Source organism: Xenopus tropicalis, chromosome 1 (genome assembly GCF_000004195.4).
Source record: "Xenopus tropicalis strain Nigerian chromosome 1, UCB_Xtro_10.0, whole genome shotgun sequence".
Taxonomy (NCBI): domain Eukaryota; kingdom Metazoa; phylum Chordata; class Amphibia; order Anura; family Pipidae; genus Xenopus; species Xenopus tropicalis.
The window spans coordinates 216,319,730-216,335,396 of NC_030677.2; the positions used below are offsets into that span (position 1 = coordinate 216,319,730).

At 55.4% G+C, this 15,667-nt stretch overlaps 1 protein-coding gene across 1 annotated transcript in view; it reads right to left on the reverse strand.

Annotated features, from left to right (window-relative positions):
* The window catches only part of LOC101730472 (nicalin-like), a 53,724-nt gene extending 39,295 nt beyond the window's left edge, over positions 1–14,429 (reverse strand). The window contains exons 1-6 of the mRNA XM_031895041.1: positions 14,256–14,429; positions 11,251–11,441; positions 9,613–9,757; positions 9,382–9,476; positions 3,949–4,032; positions 1,022–1,125 (exon numbers count right to left, since the gene is read on the reverse strand). Of these exons, the coding sequence (XP_031750901.1) occupies positions 1,022–1,125; positions 3,949–4,032; positions 9,382–9,476; positions 9,613–9,757; positions 11,251–11,441; positions 14,256–14,400 (764 nt within the window). The 5' untranslated portion in view covers positions 14,401–14,429. The remainder of the gene's footprint in view (positions 1–1,021; positions 1,126–3,948; positions 4,033–9,381; positions 9,477–9,612; positions 9,758–11,250; positions 11,442–14,255) is intronic.
* Positions 14,430–15,667: the final 1,238 nt, after the last annotated feature.

A 15,667-nucleotide genomic window follows, 5' to 3' on the forward strand; every position in this document is an offset into this window, starting at 1 on the left:
ATCAGAACCATTGGGCCGGCACTGCAAATATGTACAAGATCAGTATAAACCGGAGTCTAATAAACTCTTCTCTGATAGGCCAGTGTCACGAGAACATGTAGCCAGACTGGAGGAGAGGAGATCTCACCATCAGCATAGGAAGGGGTTCCTTACTGTAAGGGCAGTCAGGTTATGGGGTTCCCTACCCAGAGAGGGGGAATGAGTGATACTTTGGGGGTGGGGGGAAAGGGGATCTCACCATCAGCATAGGAAGGGGTTCCTTACTGTAAGGGCAGTCAGGTTATGGGGTTCCCTACCCAGAGAGGGGGAATGAGTGATACATTGGGGGTGGGGAGGAAAGGGGATCTCACCATCAGCATAGGAAGGGGTTCCTTACTGTAAGGGCAGTCAGGTTATGGGATTCCCTACCCAGAGAGGGGGAATGAGTGATACATTGGGGGTGGGGAGGAAAGGAGATCTCACCATCAGCATAGGAAGGGGTTCCTTACTGTAAGAGCAGTCAGGTTATGGGGTTCCCTACCCAGAGAGGGGGAATGAGTGATACATTGGGGGTGGGGAGGAAAGGGGATCTCACCATCAGCATAGGAAGGGGCTCCTTACTGTAAGGGCAGTCAGGTTATGGGGTTCCCTACCCAGAGAGGGGGAATGAGTGATACATTGGGGGTGGGGAGGAAAGGGGATCTCACCATCAGCATAGGAAGGGGTTCCTTACTGTAAGGGCAGTCAGGTTATGGGATTCCCTACCCAGAGAGGGGGAATGAGTGATACATTGGGGGTGGGGAGGGGATCTCACCATCAGCATAGGAAGGGGTTCCTTACTGTAAGGGCAGTCAGGTTATGGGATTCCCTACCCAGAGAGGGGGCATGAGTGATACATTGGGGGTGGGGAGGAAAGGGGATCTCACCATCAGCATAGGAAGGGGCTCCTTACTGTAAGGGCAGTCAGGTTATGGGATTATATAAAGCGCCCACATATCCCACATATTTCTGGCCAGAAGAGCTTACAATCCGGAGCACTTACCTGGGCTGGCTCAGCGGGTCCCTATAGAGCCGGTGAAAGAGCCGCATTATCTCCAGTAGAACTGCCACACCGCTCCCATTCGAGTCGGCCCCAAACGCCAGCCACTGGGGGGCACCAGAGACACATGACATTAATACTGACCAATCACAGACGCACACACTGTACGGGTTGTACCTGGCATTACTGCTGGGCGCTGCCATGTGTTGTGCCCCCTTACTGAGCCTTCTCCCCCCCCCCCGGGCACCATAACGTCTTCATTCACAGACACCACTCCCAGGGCTTCCCAGTTCAGGAACATCCTCATCATCCTCACCCTCACCTTCATCATCATCACCCTCATCTTCACCCTCACCTTCATCCTTTCACCCTCATCCTCACCCTCACCCTCATCCTCACCCTCATCTTCATCTTCACCTTCATCCTTTCACCCTCATCCTCACCCTCACCCTCATCCTCACCCTCATCTTCACCTTCATCCTTTCACCCTCACCCTCATCCTCACCCTCATCCTCACCCTCATCTTCACCCTCACCCTCATCTTCACCCTCACCCTCATCTTCACCCTCACCCTCATCTTTATCTTCACCTTCATCCTTTCACCCTCACCCTCATCTTCACCCTCACCCTCATCTTCACCCTCACCCTCATCTTTATCTTCACCTTCATCCTTTCACCCTCATCCTCACCCTCACCCTCATCCTCACCCTCATCTTCACCTTCATCCTTTCACCCTCACCCTCATCCTCACCCTCATCCTCACCCTCATCTTCACCCTCACCCTCACCCTCATCTTCACCCTCACCCTCATCTTCACCCTCACCCTCATCTTCACCCTCACCCTCATCTTTATCTTCACCTTCATCCTTTCACCCTCACCCTCATCTTTATCTTCACCTTCATCCTTTCACCCTCACCCTCACCCTCATCTTTATCTTCACCTTCATCCTTTCACCCTCATCTTCACCCTCACCCTCATCCTCACCCTCATCTTCACCTTCACCCTCACCTTCATCCTTTCACCCTCACCCTCATCTTCACCCTCACCCTCATCCTCACCCTCATCCTCACCCTCATCTTCACCCTCACCCTCATCTTCACCCTCACCCTCATCTTCACCCTCACCCTCACCCTCATCCTCACCCTCACCCTCACCCTCATCCTCACCCTCATCTTCATCTTCATCTTCACCTTCATCCTTTCACCCTCACCCTCATCCTCACCCTCACCCTCATCTTCATCTTCATCTTCACCTTCATCCTTTCACCCTCACCCTCATCCTCACCCTCACCCTCATCTTCATCTTCACCTTCATCCTTTCACCCTCACCCTCATCCTCACCCTCATCTTCACCTTCACCCTTTCACCCTCATCCTCACCCTCATCCTCACCCTCATCCTCACCCTCATCTTCACCCTCACCCTCACCCTCATCTTCACCCTCACCCTCATCTTTATCTTCACCTTCATCCTTTCACCCTCACCCTCATCTTTATCTTCACCTTCATCCTTTCACCCTCACCCTCACCCTCATCCTCACCCTCACCCTCATCTTCATCTTCACCTTCATCCTTTCACCCTCACCCTCATCCTCACCCTCATCTTCACCTTCACCCTTTCACCCTCATCCTCACCCTCATCCTCATCCTCACCCTCATCCTCACCCTCATCTTCACCCTCACCCTCACCCTCATCTTCACCCTCACCCTCATCTTTATCTTCACCTTCATCCTTTCACCCTCACCCTCATCTTTATCTTCACCTTCATCCTTTCACCCTCACCCTCATCTTCACCCTCACCCTCATCCTCACCCTCACCCTCATCTTCACCTTCACCCTCACCTTCATCCTTTCACCCTCATCCTCACCCTCATCCTCACCCTCACCCTCATCCTCACCCTCACCCTCATCCTCACCCTCATCTTCATCTTCATCTTCACCTTCATCCTTTCACCCTCACCCTCATCCTCACCCTCACCCTCATCTTCATCTTCATCTTCACCTTCATCCTTTCACCCTCATCCTCACCCTCACCCTCATCTTCATCTTCACCTTCATCCTTTCACCCTCACCCTCATCCTCACCCTCATCTTCACCTTCACCCTTTCACCCTCATCCTCACCCTCATCCTCACCCTCATCTTCATCTTCACCTTCATCCTTTCACCCTCACCCTCATCCTCACCCTCACCCTCACCTTCATCTTCATCTTCACCTTCATCCTTTCACCCTCACTCTCATCCTCACCCTCATCTTCACCTTCACCCTCACCTTCATCCTTTCACCCTCATCCTCACCCTTACCCTCATCCTCACCCTCATCTTCATCTTCACCTTCATCCTTTCACCCTCATCTTCATCTTCACTTTCATCCTTTCACCTTCACCCTCACCTTCATCCTTTCACCCTCACCCTCATCCTCACCCTCATCTTCATCTTCATCTTCACCTTCATCCTTTCACCCTCATCCTCACCCTTACCCTCATCCTCACCCTCATCTTCATCTTCACCTTCATCCTTTCACCCTCATCTTCATCTTCACTTTCATCCTTTCACCTTCACCCTCACCTTCATCCTTTCACCCTCACCCTCATCCTCACCCTCATCTTCATCTTCATCTTCACCTTCATCCTTTCACCCTCACCCTCATCCTCACCTTCACCCTCACCCTCATCCTCACCCTCACCCTCACCTTCACCCTCACCCTCACCATGTACTTATATAGCAACATCTCTTGGTTCATTAACAGAGGTGAGAAGAAATGGGCGGGTACTTGGGACAGGTAAGTTCCTAACACCTGTAATTGCTCTACAAAACAGCGGTTTAGTCAATGCTTTGCACAGAATGAGGGAGTTACAGTTCAGGAATAGGGTGACCATCCCTGAATTACTTCCCTCACTAGAGTCACCCGGGGCAGATAATGGGTCACTTACTGGGGCAGCTCCAGCAGAGTCATAATGGGCGACAATAACCACAGTGGGCAGTTCTTCAGGTTCCCCCCGGCCTCTCAGCTGGCCCTGCATAGAGAGACACAACGTAACGTCAGTTGGGGCAGTTACAAAATACTGCGTGGTACTCATGTGACTTCCTCTGCTTCCCCCGTGCACAGGAAGTAGAGACAGTCACATGACTACCAGGAAATACACTCCCCCGTGCACAGGAAGCAGAGACAGTCACATGAATACCAGGAAATACACTCCCCCGTGCACAGGAAGCAGAGACAGTCACATGACTACCAGGAAATACACTCCCCCGTGCACAGGAAGCAGAGACAGTCACATGACTACCAGGAAATACACTCCCCCGTGCACAGGAAGCAGAGACAGTCACATGAATACCAGGAAATACACTCCCCCGTGCACAGGAAGTAGAGACAGTCACATGACTACCAGGAAATACACTCCCCCGTGCACAGGAAGCAGAGACAGTCACATGAATACCAGGAAATACACTCCCCCGTGCACAGGAAGCAGAGACAGTCACATGGGTATCAGGAAATACACTCCCCCGTGCACAGGAAGCAGAGGACAGTCACATGACTACCAGGAAATACACTTCTCCGTGCACAGGAAGCAGAGACAGTCACATGGGTACCAGGAATACACTCCCCCGTGCACAGGAAGCAGAGACAGTCACATGAATACCAGGAAATACACTCCCCCGTGCACAGGAAGTAGAGACAGTCACATGACTACCAGGAAATACACTCCCCCGTGCACAGGAAGCAGAGACAGTCACATGAATACCAGGAAATACACTCCCCCGTGCACAGGAAGCAGAGACAGTCACATGGGTACCAGGAAATACACTCCCCCGTGCACAGGAAGCAGAGACAGTCACATGACTACCAGGAAATACACTTCTCCGTGCACAGGAAGCAGAGACAGTCACATGGGTACCAGGAAATACACTCCCCCGTGCACAGGAAGCAGAGACAGTCACATGGGTACCAGGAAATACACTCCCCCGTGCACAGGAAGCAGAGACAGTCACACGGGTACCAGGAATACACTCCCCCGTGCACAGGAAGCAGAGACAGTCACATGGGTACCAGGAAATACACTCCCCCGTGCACAGGAAGCAGAGACAGTCACATGGGTACCGGGAAATACACTCCCCCGTGCACAGGAAGCAGAGACAGACACATGGGTATCAGGAAATACACTCCCCCGTGCACAGGAAGCAGAGACAGTCACATGGGTACCGGGAAATACACTCCCTGTGCACAGGAAGCAGAGACAGTCACATGGGTACCGGGAAATACACTCCCCCGTGCACAGGAAGCAGAGACAGTCACATGGGTACCGGGAAATACACTCCCCCGTGCAAAGGAAGCAGAGACAGTCACATGGGTACCGGGAAATACACTCCCCCATGCAAAGGAAGCAGAGACAGTCACACGGGTACCGGGAAATACACTCCCCCGTGCAAAGGAAGCAGAGACAGTCACATGGGTACCGGGAAATACACTCCCCCATGCACAGGAAGCAGAGACAGTCACATGGGTATCAGGAAATACACTCCCTCATGCAAAGGAAGCAGAGACAGTCACATGGGTACCAGGAAATACACTCCCCCGTGCACAGGAAGCAGAGACAGTCACACGGGTACCGGGAAATACACTCCCCCATGCACAGGAAGCAGAGACAGTCACATGGGTATCAGGAAATACACTCCCCCATGCAAAGGAAGCAGAGACAGTCACATGGGTACCGGGAAATACACTCCCCCGTGCACAGGAAGCAGAGACAGTCACACGGGTACCGGAAAATACACTCCCCCGTGCAAAGGAAGCAGAGAAAGTCACATGGGTATCAGGAAATACACTCCCCCGTGCAAAGGAAGCAGAGACAGACACATGGGTACCAGGAAATACACTCCCCCGTGCAAAGGAAGCAGAGACAGACAAACGGGTACCAGGAAATACACTCCCCCGTGCAAAGGAAGCAGAGACAGACACACGGGTACCGGGAAATACACTCCCCCGTGCAAAGGAAGCAGAGACAGACACACGGGTACCGGGAAATACACTCCCCCGTGCACAGGAAGCAGAGACAGTCACACGGGTACCAGGAAATACACTCCCCCGTGCACAGGAAGCAGAGACAGACACATGGGTACCGGGAAATACACTCCCCCGTGCAAAGGAAGCAGAGACAGTCACACGGGTACCGGGAAATACACTCCCCCCGTGCACAGGAAGTAGAGACAGTCACATGGGTATCAGGAAATACACTCCCCCGTGCAAAGGAATCAGAGACAGACACATGGGTACCGGGAAATACACTCTCCCGTGCAAAGGAAGCAGAGACAGTCACACGGGTACCGGGAAATACACTCCCCCCGTGCACAGGAAACAGAGACAGTCACACGGGTACCAGGAAATACACTCCCCCGTGCACAGGAAGCAGAGACAGTCACATTGGTACCAGGAAATACACTCCCCCCGTGCACAGGAAACAGAGACAGTCACACGGGTACCAGGAAATACACTCCCCCGTGCACAGGAAGCAGAGAAAGTCACATGGGTATCAGGAAATACACTCCCCCGTGCAAAGGAAGCAGAGACAGACACATGGGTACCAGGAAATACACTCCCCCGTGCAAAGGAAGCAGAGACAGACAAACGGGTACCAGGAAATACACTCCCCCGTGCAAAGGAAGCAGAGACAGACACACGGGTACCGGGAAATACACTCCCCCGTGCAAAGGAAGCAGAGACAGACACACGGGTACCGGGAAATACACTCCCCCGTGCACAGGAAGCAGAGACAGTCACACGGGTACCAGGAAATACACTCCCCCGTGCACAGGAAGCAGAGACAGACACATGGGTACCGGGAAATACACTCCCCCGTGCAAAGGAAGCAGAGACAGTCACACGGGTACCGGGAAATACACTCCCCCCGTGCACAGGAAGTAGAGACAGTCACATGGGTATCAGGAAATACACTCCCCCGTGCAAAGGAATCAGAGACAGACACATGGGTACCGGGAAATACACTCTCCCGTGCAAAGGAAGCAGAGACAGTCACACGGGTACCGGGAAATACACTCCCCCCGTGCACAGGAAACAGAGACAGTCACACGGGTACCAGGAAATACACTCCCCCGTGCACAGGAAGCAGAGACAGTCACATTGGTACCAGGAAATACACTCCCCCCGTGCAAAGGAAGCAGAGAAAGACACCTGGGTACCAGGAAATACACTCCCCCCGTGCAAAGGAAGCAGAGAAAGACACATGGGTACCAGGAAATACACTCCCCCGTGCAAAGGAAGCAGAGACAGACACATGGGCACCAGGAAATACACTCCCCCGTGCAAAGGAAGCAGAGACAGACACACGGGTACCAGGAAATACACTCCCCCGTGCACAGGAAGCAGAGACAGTCACATGGGTACCAGGAAATACACTCCCCCCGTGCAAAGGAAGCAGAGAAAGACACATGGGTACCAGGAAATACACTCCCCCGTGCAAAGGAAGCAGAGACAGACACATGGGTACCAGGAAATACACTCCCCCGTGCAAAGGAAGCAGAGACAGTCACATGGGTACCAGGAAATACACTTCCCCTGTACAAAGGAAGCAGAGACAGTCACATGGGTATCAGGAAATACACTCCCCCGTGCACAGGAAGCAGAGACAGACATACGGGTACCAGGAAATACACTCCCCCGTGCAAAGGAAGCAGAGACAGACACACGGGTACCGGGAAATACACTCCCCCGTGCACAGGAAGCAGAGACAGTCACACGGGTACCGGGAAATACACTCCCCCGTGCACAGGAAGCAGAGACAGACACATGGGTACCGGGAAATACACTCCCCCGTGCAAAGGAAGCAGAGACAGTCACACGGGTACCGGGAAATACACTCCCCCCGTGCACAGGAAGTAGAGACAGTCACATGGGTATCAGGAAATACACTCCCCCGTGCAAAGGAAGCAGAGACAGACACATGGGTACCGGGAAATACACTCTCCCGTGCAAAGGAAGCAGAGACAGTCACACGGGTACCGGGAAATACACTCCCCCGTGCAAAGGAAGCAGAGACAGTCACACGGGTACCGGGAAATACACTCCCCCGTGCACAGGAAGTAGAGACAGTCACATGGGTATCAGGAAATACACTCCCCCGTGCACAGGAAGCAGAGACAGTCACATGGGTACTGGGAAATACACTCCCCCGTGCAAAGGAAGCAGAGACAGTCACATGGGTATCAGGAAATACACTCCCCCGTGCAAAGGAAGCAGAGACAGTCACATGGGTATCAGGAAATACACTCCCCCGTGCAAAGGAAGCAGAGACAGTCACATGGGTATCAGGAAATACACTCCCCCGTGCAAAGGAAGCAGAGACAGACACATGGGTACCAGGAAATACACTCCCCCGTGCAAAGGAAGCAGAGACAGTCACATGGGTACCAGGAAATACACTCCCCCGTGCAAAGGAAGCAGAGACAGTCACATGGGTACCAGGAAATACACTCCCCCGTGCAAAGGAAGCAGAGACAGTCACACGGGTACCGGGAAATACACTCCCCCCGTGCAAAGGAAGCAGAGACAGTCACATGGGTACCGGGAAATACACTCCCCCGTGCACAGGAAGTAGAGACAGTCACATGGGTACCGGGAAATACACTCCCCTGTGCACAGGAAGTAGAGACAGTCACATGGGTACCGGGAAATACATTCCCCCGTGCACAGGAAGTAGAGACAGTCACATGGGTACCGGGAAATACACTCCCCCCGTGCACAGGAAGCAGAGACAGTCACATGGGTACCAGGAAATACACTCCGCCCGTGCACAGGAAGTAGAGACAGTCACATGGGTACCAGGAAATACACTCCCCCCGTGCACAGGAAGTAGAGACAGTCACATGGGTACCGGGAAATACACTCCCCCCGTGCACAGGAAGCAGAGACAGTCACATGGGTACCAGGAAATACACTCCCCCCGTGCACAGGAAGTAGAGACAGTCACATGGGTACCGGGAAATACACTCCCCCGTGCACAGGAAGCAGAGACAGTCACATGGGTACCAGGAAATACACTCCCCCCGTGCACAGGAAGTAGAGACAGTCACATGGATACCAGGAAATACACTCCCCCCGTGCACAGGAAGCAGAGACAGTCACATGGGTATCAGGAAATACTCCCGTGCCACTGTAAGGCCGATCCTGGCTGTGCCCGTAGGCGCTGGGAGGCCACACTCGTATAGATGAAGGCTATTCCCTTCCCTAGGGGGCGCTATGTGCAGCACTCAGTTTCACTTGGGGTACAGCTGATTGGGGTGCAGAGCAAACAGGGGTTCCCATACAGTATTACAGTCACGCACACTTAGTAACAGTGAAGGGCACTTACCTCCATGGTGACAATGGCTGAGTTGCTGATTGGTTGGCTTTGGGTTTCCCCTGTGACCATCTGAAATCCGTTGCCCATCACCAGTCCCAACATAACTGGGGAAACATGAAGGGTCCATTAACTGTACGGGGGGGGGCACCACATGACCTACAGCAATACCCCCCCACACATTGGGTACACTGATTTGCTGATGGGATAAGGAGGGGCGGGGTTTAATGGTGATGTCATTACCTTGCAGGGCGGAGGAGGAGCTTAGCACCTGGGAAACGGATTTACTTTCCTCATAGACCGACAGCAGCTCCTCCTGTTCCACCGCGAAGTAGATCGGAACCCAAGTGTCGTTCCTCAGCATCTCCATCTCCCCCTCCAGGAACCCCTGTGGCAACAACACAAACAGCCCCCCCAGACCAATAAATAGTGACTGTCTGTGGCACCTTACAGCCCCCCTGGCATTCCCAGTACCCAGAGGCACAAACAGCCCCCCCCAGCCCAATAAATAGTGACTGTCTGTGGCACCTTACAGCCCCCCTGGCATTCCCAGTACCCAGAGGCACAAACAGCCCCCCCAGCCCAATAAATAGTGACTGTCTGTGGCACCTTACAGCCCCCCTGGCATTCCAGTACCCAGAGGCACAAACAGCCCCCCCAGCCCAATAAATAGTGACTGTCTGTGGCACCTTACAGCCCCCCTGGCATTCCAGTACCCAGAGGCACAAACAGCCCCCCCAGCCCAATAAATAGTGACTGTCTGTGGCACCTTACAGCCCCCCCGGCATTCCAGTACCCAGAGGCACAAACAGCCCCCCCAGCCCAATAAATAGTGACTGTCTGTGGCACCTTACAGCCCCCCTGGAATTCCCAGTACCCAGAGGCACAAACAGCCCCCCCCCCAGCCCAATAAATAGTGACTGTCTATGGCACCTTACAGCCCCCCTGGCATTCCCAGTATCCAGAGGCACAAACAGCCCCCCCCCCAGCCCAATAAATAGTGACTGTCTGTGGCACCTTACAGCCCCCCCGGCATTCCCAGTACCCAGAGGCACAAACAGCCCCCCCCAGCCCAATAAATAGTGACTGTCTGTGGCACCTTACAGCCCCCTGGCATTCCCAGTACCCAGAGGCACAAACAGCCCCCCCCCCAGCCCAATAAATAGTGACTGTCTATGGCACCTTACAGCCCCCCTGGCATTCCCAGTACCCAGAGGCACAAACAGCCCCCCCCAAGCCCAATAAATAGTGACTGTCTGTGGCACCTTACAGCCCCCCTGGCATTCCCAGTACCCAGAGGCACAAACAGCCCCCCCCCAGCCCCAATAAATAGTGACTGTCTGTGGCACCTTACAGCCCCCTGGCATTCCCAGTACCCAGAGGCACAAACAGCCCCCCCCCAGCCCAATAAATAGTGACTGTCTGTGGCCCTTACAGCCCCCCCCCCGGCATTCCCAGTACCAGGCCAAACAGCCCCCCCCATAATAGTGACTTCTGTGGCACCTTACAGCCCCCCGGCATTCCCAGTACCCAGAGGCACAAACAGCCCCCCCAGCCCAATAAATAGTGACTGTCTGTGGCACCTTACAGCCCCCCTGGCATTCCCAGTACCCAGAGGCACAAACAGCCCCCCCAGCCCAATAAATAGTGACTGTCTGTGGCACCTTACAGCCCCCCTGGCATTCCCAGTACCCAGAGGCACAAACAGCCCCCCCAGCCCCAATAAATAGTGACTGTCTGTGGCACCTTACAGCCCCCCTGGCATTCCCAGTACCCAGAGGCACAAACAGCCCCCCCCCCAGCCCAATAAATAGTGACTGTCTGTGGCACCTTACAGCCCCCCCTGGCATTCCCAGTACCCAGATGCCAGTCAGTACGTACCTGCTGTTGGCCCTGTGGGGCCCCTGAGAGGGTCTCGGGTACCAGGATGAGCAGGGCCCCTGCTGATTGGCTGAGCGCTTGGTACCATCTGTCTGTAGAGAAATCTGCCAATCTCATGATGATACAGTGACGGGTCAGTAGCTCCGCCTCCAGCGTCCGACTCTCTGCCTGGACCAGCGCATTCCGGCAGCCTGTGGGGCATTATGGGGAATTATGGGGCAGATTTATTTCCCATTTATTTCCCTAGATCAAGGGTGCGGGGAGTTTTCCCAAAAAGATACAGAGAGAAACAACTAAGGGGATATTTCAAAGTCTATGAGTGACTTTCCCTTGGGGGGGTGTGGGGGGATCTAACCTGCCCCTCCCCAGCTGCTGTTGAACTACAACTCCCAGTATGCTCCACTGATTGCTGAATCACAAAGGCTGTTGGGTGATGCCGGGGGGCTGGCACCTACAGGTTGGACATAGCCACACCCCCTCCCGGCAGCAGCGCTGAGCCCACTGAGCATGTGCGGTGCCACTGACACACAAAAGAGGCACAACAGGATCAGGAGATGGGCTGCTGGGGCAGATATGGGGGCCTGGATCATTCCTGCTGGGGCAGATATGGGGGCCTGGATCATTCCTGCTGGGGCAGATATGGGGGCCTGGATCATTCCTGCTGGGGCAGATATGGGGGCCTGGATCATTCCTGCTGGGGCAGATATGGGGGCCTGGATCATTCCTGCTGGGGCAGGTACCATTCTGTATATAAAGAATAGCATTTATTTGTGGGCTTTAGTTCCCCTTTAATGAAAGAAAAGGAGAATTTCACCTTCTTCATGTAAATTCTATTTCTTCTAGTCCCGACATGTCAGTACAAATGGGCAGTATTGCCCCGCCCACAAAGGAGGTAGGACCTATACCAAGCCAATTAAAATGAGCCCCGCCCTATCAGACCACCTGACTTCTTCCTCACCCCTGTGAGTGGCCCCTCAGACTGTACTCCCCATGTGTGTGTGTGAGTGAGTGGCCCCTCAGGCTGTACTCCCCATGTGTGTGTGTGTGTGAGTGGCCCCTCAGGCTGTACTCCCCATGTGTGTGTGTGAGTGGCCCCTCAGGCTGTACTCCCCATGTGTGTGTGTGTCCCCTCAGGCTGTACTCCCCATGTGTGTGTGTGAGTGGCCCTCAGGCTGTACTCCCCATGTGTGTGTGTGTGTGTAGTGGCCCCTCAGGCTGTACTCCCCATGTGTGTGTGTGAGTGAGGCTGTACTGCCCCTGTGTGTGTGTGTGAGTGGCCCCTCAGGCTGTACTGTGTGTGTGTGAGTGGCTCAGGCTGTACTCATGTGTGTGTGTTGAGTGTCAGGCTGTACTCCCATGTGTGTGTGTGAGTGGCCCCTCAGGCTGTACTCCCATAGTGTGTGTGTCGAGTGTGTGAGTGGCATCAGTGTACTTCCCATGTGTGTGTGTGTGAGTGGCCCCTCAGGCTGTACTCCCCATTGTGTGTGTGTGTGAGTGGCCCCTCAGGCTGTACTCCCATGTGTGTGTGTGAGTGGCCCCTCAGGCTGTACTCCCATGTGTTGTGTGTGTGAGTGGCCCCTCAGGCTGTACTCCCCATGTGTGTGTGTGAGTGGCCCCTCAGGCTATACTCCCCATGTGTGTGTGTGTGTGTGAGTGGCCCCTCAGACTGTACTCCATGTGTGTGTGTGTGAGTGGCCCCTCAGGCTGTACTCCCCATGTGTGTGTGTGTGTGTGAGGTGTGTGAGTGGCCCTCAGGCTGTACTCCCATGTGTGTGTGTGAGTGGCCCCTCAGGCTGTACTCCCCATGTGTGTGTGTCGTGTGTGTTGTGAGTGGCCCCTCAGGCTGTACTCCCATGTGTGTGTGTGTGTGTGTGTGTGAGTGGCCCCTCAGGCTGTACTCCCGCATGTGTGTGGTGTGTGTGTGTGTGAGTGGCCCCTCAGACTGTATCTCCCATGTGTGTGTGTGAGTGGCCCTCAGGCTGTACTCCCCATGGTGTGTGTGTGTGTGTGTGTGTGAGTGGCCCCTCAGGCTGTACTCCCCATGTGTGTGTGTGTGTGTGTGTGTGAGTGGCCCCTCAGGCTGTACTCCCCTGTGTGTGTGTGAGTGGCCCCTCAGTCTGTACTGCCCCCATGTGTGTGTGTGTGTGAGTGGCCCCTCAGGCTGTACTCCCCATTGGTGTGTGTGTGAGTGGCCCTCAGGCTGTACTTCCCATGTGTGTGTGTGTGTGTGTGTGTGAGTGGCCCCTCAGGCTGTACTCCCCATGTGTGTGTGTGTGTGAGTGGCCCCTCAGGCTGTACTCCCCATGTGTGTGTGTGAGTGGCCCTCAGGCACTGTACTCCCCATGTGTGTGTGTGTGAGTGGCCCCCTCAGGCTGTACTGCCCCATGGTGTGTGTGTGTGTGTGTGAGTGCCCTCAGGCTGTACTGCCCCATGTGTGTGTGTGTGTGTGTTGATGTGGCCCTCAGGCTGTACTCCCCCATGTGTGTGTGTGTTGTGTGTGAGTGGCCCCATCCAGGCTGTACTCCCATGTGTGTGTTGTGAGTGGCCGCTCAGGCTGTACTTCCATGTGTGTGTGTGTGTGAGTGGCCCCTCAGGCTGTACCTCCCATGTGTGTCGTGTGTGTGAGTGGCCCTCAGGCTGTACTCCCCATGTGTGTGTGTGTGTGACCCCTCAGGCTGTACTGCCCCTGTGTGTGTGTGTGTGAGTGGCCCCTCAGGCTGTACTCCCCATGTGTGTGTGTGTGTGAGTGGCCCCTCAGGCTGTACTCCCCATGTGTGTGTGTGTGTGAGTGGCCCCTCAGGCTGTACTCCCCATGTGTGTGTGTTTGTTTGAGTGTCAGGTGTGTGTGTGTGTGTTGTGGTGGGCCCCTCAGGCTGTACTACCATGTGTGTGTTGTGTGAGTGGCCCCTCAGGCTGTACTCCCCATGTGTGTGTGTGTGTGTGTGGCCCCTCAGGCTGTACTCCCAGCATGTGTGTGTGTGAGTGACCCCTCAGGCTGTACTCACCGTGTGAGTGGCCCCTCAGGCTGTACTCCTGCATACGATACACTGGGAACTGGAGGGCACTTAGGGCCACAGGGAGGCAGATGAGGAGCAGGGGCCCGGGGAGCATCTTCGCTGAGTAGGAGCCCAGTAGTGAGTGGCAGCTCATACGCTGTGGGCACCTTGCCTGGCGCTGCCCGACCCCCCCCCCCAGCTGCCTAATCTGCCCGACTCCACGCCCCAGCTGCCTAATCTGCCCAACCCCCCCCAGCTGCCTAATCTGCCCGACCCCCCCCCCCCCAGCTGCCTAATCTGCCCGACCCCCCCCCAGCTGCCTAATCTGCCCCGACCCCCCCCAGCTGCCTAATCTGCCCGACCCCCCCCCCCCCCAGCTGCCTAATCTGCCTGGAGCTGACGCTGCTAATCCCTGTCTCCTGCTGGGTAGTGCGGCCCCTGGGAATCCCTGCCCCCCCCCAGCCTGATGTCCCTGTAACTCCCTGGGATTAGCCCCTGTCTGTCTCAGCCCAAGGGAGGGGCAAGTATTCCCAGTACCCTCCCCTTATATTCCTGTAACTGGGGGGGGGGGGGGTTGCCCCTCTGTGACTGTGTGGCACTGCCACCCTGCAGCCCTAACTGCCCCAACCCCCTGCTGCCCTGTCTGATACCCCTGCTGCCCTGTCTCATACCCCTGCTGCCCTGTCTGATGCCCCTGCCCTGCCTACCCCCTGCTGCCCTGTCTCATACCCCTGCTGCCCTGTCTGATGCCCCTGCTGCCCTGTCTCATACCCCTGCTGCCCTGTCTGATACCCCTGCTGCCCTGTCTGATACCCCTGCTGCCCTGTCTCATACCCCTGCTGCCTGTCTGATGCCCCTGCTGCCCTGTCTCATACCCCTGCTGCCCTGTCTGATGCCCCTGCTGCCCTGTCTGATACCTGGCTGCCCTGTCTGATGCCCCTGCTGCCCTGTCTGATGACCCTGCTGCCTGTCTCATACCCCTGCTGCCCTGTCTGATGCCCCTGCTGCCTGTCTGATACCCCTGCTGCCCTGTCTGATGCCCCTGCTGCCCTGTCTGATGCCCCTGTCTGCCCTGTCTGATGCCCCTGCTGCCCTGTCTGATACCCCTGCTGCCCTGTCTCATGCCCCTGGTGCCCTGTCTCATACCCCTGCTGCCCTGTCTGATGCCCCTGCTGCCCTGTCTGATGCCCCTGCTGCCCTGTCTGATGCCCCTGCTGCCCTGTCTGATGCCCCTGCTGCCCTGTCTGATACCCCTGCTGCCCTGTCTGATACCCCTGCTGCCCTGTCTGATGCCCCTGCTGCCCTGTCTGATACCCCTGCTGCCCTGTCTCATACCCCTGCTGCCCTGTAGTGTGTGTGGCCCCCAAGTGCCCGTATGGCCCCCCTACAGCGCCTGGGCATGCACCCACACAGATGGCTCA